The sequence below is a fragment of the Protopterus annectens genome, chromosome 17.part0 (assembly GCF_019279795.1).
Source record: "Protopterus annectens isolate FY-2018-M chromosome 17.part0, PAN1.0, whole genome shotgun sequence".
In the NCBI taxonomy this organism is placed as follows: Eukaryota; Metazoa; Chordata; order Ceratodontiformes; family Protopteridae; genus Protopterus; species Protopterus annectens.
This window is the reverse complement of record NC_056751.1, coordinates 130,377,314-130,385,535: the sequence shown is the minus strand read 5'-3', so window position 1 is coordinate 130,385,535 and position 8,222 is coordinate 130,377,314. Positions and strand designations below refer to the sequence as shown.

General features: G+C 41.7%; 1 protein-coding gene across 6 annotated transcripts in view; it reads right to left on the bottom strand.

Moving 5' to 3' along the window:
- Positions 1-8,222, bottom strand: part of CDC14B (cell division cycle 14B) — a 2,772,169-nt gene that overhangs the window by 2,174,140 nt on the left and 589,807 nt on the right. For all 6 annotated transcript variants that reach the window (XM_044059784.1, XM_044059788.1, XM_044059789.1 and 3 more), the window contains one exon: positions 1,549-1,624. In XM_044059784.1, the coding sequence (XP_043915719.1) occupies positions 1,549-1,624 (76 nt within the window). The remainder of the gene's footprint in view (positions 1-1,548; positions 1,625-8,222) is intronic.

Sequence of the window (8,222 nt, the reverse complement as noted above, 5' to 3'; positions counted from 1 at the left end):
ACTTTCCTGCTCAGGAAACAATTTTCAAAAATGGAATTATTTCCGCTAAAGGGACCTTATCTGCCAGCAAAGGAACAGCACAAGCTGTTGAACCCCGAAAGTCTCAGTGGACTGTACTCTTCGGTAGCAAAAAAGCTCTGAAGAACTTGTTGCCCAAATCAGTCTTTTAGCCAGCTCAGCTCAAGCTGACTGGCTGTTTGGGTACTTGGAAGGTGCCCTGAAGCTTTGGAAACTATCCTGATGTTATATCTTACGCAGGATATAACCCATATAGCCAAGACTACTGCAATATGATGAACGAGTGTGTTCTTGATTATCACCATTTGTTAAGCTTAATCAGCAAAATACTTCACTTCCCCATTAGCCAGTTAGAAACTTCTCATCCTCTCATGAAGTCTGTACATATTTTGCTGCCTAGTTTTATAAAGGCCTTAAAACTCACCTCCAGCATACCAGAGGCTTTTCACTGCTTATGTTTAATTACTTAGAATGACCTGCCACCATGATTTCCCATTCTGACCAAATGAGTCAAGTTGTAAACCGCTCAGATCTTTCTTTATCCTGTACATTATCAATACCTTCTTACATACGGTTTTAAAAACAGTTTCCTCATCTTAACATTTCAAAAGACAGTCAACAATTGAGAGCTACATTGTAGTCTCTTGGCCTCAGGTATAAGGCATATTAGTCATTTTAATCCCCAGTTCTGCAAAAGCTGCACTTTTCTTTGTGCATAGTCAGGAATCAAGAATCCAGTACTTGCCCTTTTGAGCATTCTACTAATCAAAAAATTCTAAGACTGTTACAGCAAGACTATCTTTTTTGCAATGTTTTCCTCTAACACAAACTCAAATTATTTTTCTACCGTCACCTGCATCGACTATTTCCTCCATTTGGATGACCTGCTCAACAGTTTTCAAACAAATCTGCTTTTAGCTCTATGAAATCAGAAAACAGCTGCAGTGATGAATTCACATATTTTAGTCCATTAACAAAAGCCACTAGCTTTCTTTATCTTGGACGTCAACCCCAAAAAGCACCATCATGCCATTCAAGCCTGGTTCTTAGTGTTAAGACACTGGAATGCTGGGAATGCCACCCTCTGCCAATAAGCCCCATTCATTCAGGGGACAATTTCTTTATCACATGTACAGGGCACTGAGCATGTTTTGGAAGGTGGTCAACAATCACTTTGCTGTCTTCTTGTGATCATACTAAATATATTTAAGGTGACTTTTTCTGCCTGGATCCATGACAATAAGCAACTTTTTATCCTGAAGGATAAAAAATGTTTGCTTTGCTGCTAGTCATTCAAATGCACACGCCCTGAAGCCACTCATTAAACCCTTTCAGCAACTTATGAAGTCATGAGCCCTTTCTGACTGACACATACTTTGCTTCCTTGAGAAACCCTTCGCACAACTGTAAGCAAATTCCCAAACCCAGTCTTCTCAAAATTGCACCCAGACAACTGGGCTCACAAGCAAATATACAACTTAAGAAAAAAAAAAAAACTTGTTTCATTTTACATTTTATTAAAAAAGTTACCTTTAACTTCTTGTTCAGCTTACAGCAGTACCTATAAAGCATTGCCAAATTTAGAGGTCCAAAATCAGAGTAAAAGCTGAAAATGAAAAAAAATGGAGTAAATGCAAGAACAAGTCCAACACCACTTACAACCTAGATAAAAGTAAAATCATCAGAAGGTACAATTTCTGTACCACTTATTTTACTCACTACAGCAGCCACAATGCATCCTTTGGTAAAAGGTAAGAAAATACATAGTGTCAACTTTTATAATCATTACATTTTAACCTGTGTATTTTACCTTAGTAACATCACCCACTGTAGAACATTTTACATTTAAATTATATTTATTACTTGCATTTAACCAATCAGTACTAATGTTTTATACCATTTAAATTAAAGTTATGTACTTCCCGTAACGACAGACCTGCACTGTCTGCTTCAGTACAGATCAGACTTCAGCAACTCTAGACTAAGACTGACAGCTCAGGCTCCTTCCATTACCTATAATCCCCCTCCACTCTCCAACATTACCTCAAATGGAGTTTGTCCACAACCACAGATGGAGCCAAAAGCCCATAGATTGATATCAAATCTAATAAATCAGAGATCCGTGAAGGAATGCTGCTCTGGAACAGTGTGTGTGTAGGACATTCCTGAAGAAAGTACAGTTGTGTACACTTACCATAAATGTAGATGTTCGAGTGCATTCACTACTGGAGTCATTACATTTGGGGTATCTGCTTTGCAGTAGTCCTCAGTCAGCCTGATTAACAAAGTCTTGGGCCCTGCGTCGGTTGCTGTCCCTTCTTCCATGACATCAGGTCGGGTATAAAACATGCAGCCGACGCCATTACAACAGTTTTTCTTGCCCCAGATGTCAAGTACCCCCATAATGGGAAACAATTAACTCTATAAATATACAAGGTTATACCGCCAACAAAAAAGCAAATACACCAAAAAGCTTTTGAGCTTAATAAAGGAGAGTAGACGTATAGCCAAAAGAAATAAGGGCGCTGGACGGAGGGTAACCAGGACTGCAACAGTGAATACACTCGAACATCTACATTTACGGTAAGTGTACACAACTGTACTATGTTCTTTGTGTTTCACTGTTAGTCATTACACTTGGGTAGATTCCCAAAGCTAAGGTTGGAAGGAGGAATTTAAATAGAATTAGGAACAGCTATAAGGCCCTGCAAGACTGCAGTGGCAAAACCAGCCCTGGATTTAGAGAAAATTGGCAAATGGTAATGCTTGGTGAAAGTATGTACAGAACTCCAGGTAGAAGCTTCTAAGATATCCCTAGTAGGGACTCTCCTGAGAAAGGCTGCAGAGGTGGATGCAGCCCTGGTTGAATGGGGTCTGATGCTCTGTGGGATAGGTTTTTCATGGTGCTTATAGCAGAAATGAATGCAGTGGGCTATCCATTTTGAAATGGTTTGTTTTGAAATAGCTCTCCCTTCTGTCCCTGCAGCAAATGCCACCAGTAGTTGTTCAGATTTCCTTTGAGGTTTAGTCCTATCCAAGTAGAATCTAAGCTGTCTGCGCGAATCCAAAGTGTGCAGTATCCGTTCCCCTTTGTTCTGTGGGTTAGGAAAAAAGGTAGGCAAATGAATGGACTTGATTAAGAGCCACACTGGATACCACCTTGGGCATGAAGGAGGGACTGGTTCTGAGGGACACTCTGTCCGCATGAAAGATGAAACGTTCTACTGCCATAAGGGCCTGCAATTCAGATACCCTTCTTGCAGAAGTGATTGCCACAGGGAAAGCTGTTTTTCAGGAAAGAAATTTTAAATCTGCAGTAGCAGCTGGCTCGAAGGGAGGAAGAGTGAGTTTCTCCAAAACAAAGTTAAGATCTCAGGCTGGAGTTGGAGCTCTCCTGGGTGGCCTTACATTTTTGGCCCCTCTGAGGAACTGCTTGAGCAGTGGGTGAGAGATGAGAGGAGGCTCTGTGTTATAATGAGCTGAAATGGCATGAGGCATGAATTCTGATGAAAGAAAAAGACAAGCCCTTATGAAGCATCTCAGTTAAGTATTGTAGAATCTGAGGCAAATTGAGCACTGCTGCGTTCATTCCTCGAGACTGGTTCCAAACACAGAATCTTTTCCATTTTGCAGCATAAGATTTTCCAGTACTAGGCCTCCTTGCCTCTAAAATATCCATCACTAATTTACTGATGGATGGTAAAGGAGAGATTAGATAATTAGCCAGGCTGCTAGGTTCAGGGTTTGCAGCTGAGGGTGCAGAATCATGTTCTCCTGCTGAGACAACAGGGAAGGAGTCAGAGAGGTGCCATGAAGCCAAGCGTGACGCACTGTGCAAGAGTGAGTACCAGTGTTGGCGAGGCCAGTCTGGTGCAATGAAAATCGTCCTTGGCTTGTCCTGTTTGATCTTCAGTAGTACCTTGGAGAGCAGAGGCAGAGGAGGAAAGGCATAAACTGATAGGTTTTTCCAGCTGAAGGATAGAGCATCCACTTTCCAAGCTTGTTTGTGGGGAATCCTTGTACAAATTTTGTCCAGTTGATGGTTCTGGGGGGAGGCAAACCGGTCTATATCGGGACTCCCCCATTTGCTTTTCAACATGTTGAAAATCCTTTGTTCTAGTTTCCATTCGTGTGGGTCCATGAGGTTTCTGCTTAGTCCGTCTGCCAGTGTATTTAGTTTTCCTGGCAGGAATTGAGCTTGCAGATTCACTTGGTAGCTCAAGACTGTGTTCCACAATGCCATGGCTTGTCTGCAGAGGGGGTAAGAATGTGCACGCGCTGCTTATGTACCACATGACCGTGGTGTCAGTCTTTACCATTAATTGTCCTGGAAGAATATGGTCCTTGAAGGCTGTCAGTGCATTCTGTACAGATAACATTTCCTTTTGATTAATGTGCAGGTGCATTTGATTTGGGTTCCATTTGCCCTGAATGCACTTCCCTGCCAGGTGAGCTCCTCATGCAAAGTCTGATGCGTCTGTTAAGATTTGTTTGGCAGGGGGTAATGTGAATGGTAGTCCCCTGTTTTGGTGGCAGGTTTCTGCCCACCAAAGGAACTCTAGGCGTAGACAAGGTATGATAGGAATCCTCGCTTCCAAATTTATTTATTTTATTTTGCATTTGTTAACCGGGAAAAGTCCGACTGGATATATATCCATTTACAGCGGAGGCCCGGGGAGAAAAGCTCCAAGTTATGAAAAATTTAGTAACAATAAAAATTTAGGTAATAGCATATCTAAAATTTAACAATGAATCTATTTATACTACTTAAAAAATGCAGTTTACAAGGATCTCTATAAGGTTAACAGTTGGGCAAGGACAAAAGATAGATATTAGTTATAAATAGATAGGAGATAAAAACATTATCGCTTAGGCAGTAAATATACAGGGAAAACCAGTTTTAGAGAGGTGTGTCTGAAGAATAAGAATTTTCAGTTAGCGAGTGATGAAGAAGAAATAGAAATGGTAGTATAGATTGGAGGAAATTATAAATAGTGTGAGGCAGAGTAGTCATCTAAGAAGGAGAAAAGGAAAACCACAATTGAGAGCTAAGTTTGGTCTAAAATGTTTATTGGTGTGTTTTTATGTTAGTCAGGGTTAAGATATGAGTATAGTTTGATTATCTAAGTCTACTTTATATAGCTAGTTGGGATTTAGGCATGGACATAGCGAGACTCTGTGCATGTGTGTTTTCAGGGAAATTTTGAATTGAGGGAAGGAGCTATTAGTGGTTACTTCTGGAGGCAGGGAGTTCCATTTTTTACCAAAAGAGTTGGAAAACAATGAATCTCCAGCTGAGTTGTAGGCTTTGGCTGTTTGTACTAGCACTCTGCTGGATGAGCGTAGGGATGTTAGGCTGTTATAGGGGGTTATAAGTTTAGATAGACTAGGGGTGCTGGTAGGTTGGTAGAGGATTTTATGTACAACTATGAGTTGGTTATAAAATATTTGATTGGGAAGTTCTAGCCAGCCTAATTTGTGAAGATTATGAGAATGGTGGGTTCTGTATGTGGAGCCCGTGGCAAATCTAGCTATATTGTTATAGCAGCTGTGAATGTTGACACCATAGGTTTTTGAGATACCATTGTAGTTTCCTCATATGCAACCTTGTATATGGAATTAGAAGAATGCATGAGGCCATGAACCCCAAGGCTTGCAGTATTTGCCTTGCAGATAGCTGGGTTTTTGTGGCCACTTGTTTGAAGTAAGTTGTCAAATGCATCCGTTTCTCTGGCATGAGGAAAGCCATCTGGGAAGTTGTATTCAAGCTTGCTCCCAGGAATATGATTTGTTGACAGGGTACCAAGTGGAATTTATTTTTGTTTATGGTGAACCCCAGACAAGTCAGTACCCTTTGAACAAAGGCCAGATGATTGAAGAGAATGTCCTTGCTTTCTGCCCGAATTAGACAATCGTCCAGGTATGGGTATATTTAAATATTCCTTTGCCTGCAAAATGCAATGACTGGAGCTATGCATTTTGTGAATACCCTGGGCACAGTAGATAAGCCAAAGTGCAATGCAGAGAACTGACAGTGCATGTAGCCTGCTTTGAAGCATAGGTATCTTCTGCAAGACTCCCTAATAGGGATGTGCAGGTATGCTTCATTTAGGTCCAGTGTTGCCAACCATGCATCCTTGCCTAGCATAGGAAGCAGCTGGTGAAGAGTCCGCATTTTGAATTTTGGAATCACCAGAAAGGTGTTTAGAATGGAAAGGTCCAGGATAGGATGCCATGTATTGCCTTTTCTGGGTACCAGGAAAAGTCTCAAATAGAAACCTTGTCCCTTTTCCTCTTCTGGTACCAACTGAGAAGCCCCCATATTTAAGAGAGAGAGTACCTGAATTTGGGCCTCTGCCCACTAATTTGGGGGTAGATCAGGCCACCCGCTTGGCGTTGGTAATGTGTGGAAATTAAATCTGTATCCTTGGGAAACTATATTTAGAACCCATTTGTCCTTGGTAATGAGTTTCCAGTTTTTGGCCTGCAGACCAATCTTTCCACCTAAAGGAGCATTCAGTTCGAAGTGCTTGGAAAAATTAAAAGCAAGTCATTAAGACTGTTTTCCATAGGGGGGAGTCTTGCTGCTCCCAGGTTTGGGTGCGGAAACCCCCCACTACCTAAGTCTTGTGTGTCCCTTGGGACTGAAACTTGGGATTTCTGCTGTGTCTTGGTTTGGCTTGAGAAGACCTGGAAGGGGCTGGAAAGGACCAATTTTTAGAGGGTCAGTGCCTACTAAATATAGGAAGCTGAACTTGTAAGAAATTAACAGTTTGCATAAATTTAGCATTACCGTCCATCTTTTTAAGAACTTCCTCAGTCTTGTTGCCAAACAGGCGGTCCTGATTTAAGGGAGCATCCAAAAATTTGGCTTTAACATGATTTTGCAAAGATTGCTCCTTAAGCCAAGCATGCCTTCTGAGCACAGATCCAGTAACAGCAGCCCTGCAAGAGGCCTCTAATGAATCAAATCCACATTGCAAAGAATGTTTTCCAACCTGCTCAGCAGAATGCATTAAATCCTGCGATTCTTTATTTTCAGCACAGTCAGGAATCAACATCATTTTTTGTTTAAGTAATCCAATAACATGTTGTTGATATTTTAACGTATGAAACTGGCAGTTTAAAGCCCTAATGGCCAAGGTTGAAGAAGTGTAAACTTTCCTACCCATCTATCCAGCGCTCTGGAGTCTCTATAAGAGGGGGTAGGATTTTTAGCAGTAGAAGCCTTAATGCTCTTAGGTCCCTGTGAAAGTCTCTGGATCCACAATAGGATTTTTAAAAAGGAACTTGTGAGAATCAGGAACCCTGTAATATCGGTCAGGTTTTCTGGGAGCAGGAGGCAAAAAATCAGGGGCCAAACTAGATTCTGAAAAGGCATCAACAAAGTCTAGTAAAGGAGGTATAGCTAAAGGCCTATGCTGAGGAAGGAGTAAGAAATCCCTAAGCCTCTTTTCAGAATCAGAAAAATCCTGGCTTTCCCCAATGGAAATGCTCCCTTAGAGTATGTAAGGTTTCACCAAAAGAAAAATCTAGCAGAGGGGAAGCAGACAGAATAGAGTCCTCTGCATCAGAATCCGCATAAGTAGATAAGGGCAAATCCAGATCATCAGAAGAATCAGAAAAATCAGAATCCTGTTCAGAAGATTCATAAACAACTTCAGCCCTAGGTCTCTTAGAAGGGGGTGGTTGGCTTCCCCTGATTAATGTTATAAGATCTTCAGCCATTCTTATTTGTTTTTTAGACATAGAGGCCTGAGCATGCGGCCTGGGCGTCTGTTTCTTGGGTATGGTCCAAGATTTTGGCCTAAATGAAGATGGAGTCAGTTTAATATGCAATTCCATAGGCCTGAATACACCCTCAGAGACAGGTGCCTACACAGCGGCTCCGGACCCATCCAAGGTAGAAACATCCACAGGTTCCACAACTGAAGCATCTCATGGCATACCGGACTCTGAATGGGTCTCAGTAGAGGCCTGCAAGTCAGAAGTAGCTGGTATCAGGAGTTGCGAAAGCACCTCATTGAGTACCTGCAAACTGGCGAATGGATTAGGAGAAGCGTCGGCAGCTTTGCACCTCGGCGGCCCTGTCTGTCTTTACCTTTGCGTTTTTTCAGAATCCCAGTAGTCGGAAGGCTAACCGACAATATTTCTGGATAATTAAACCGAGAATCGAAATATTTAGAGGCGAAAATATACTGACG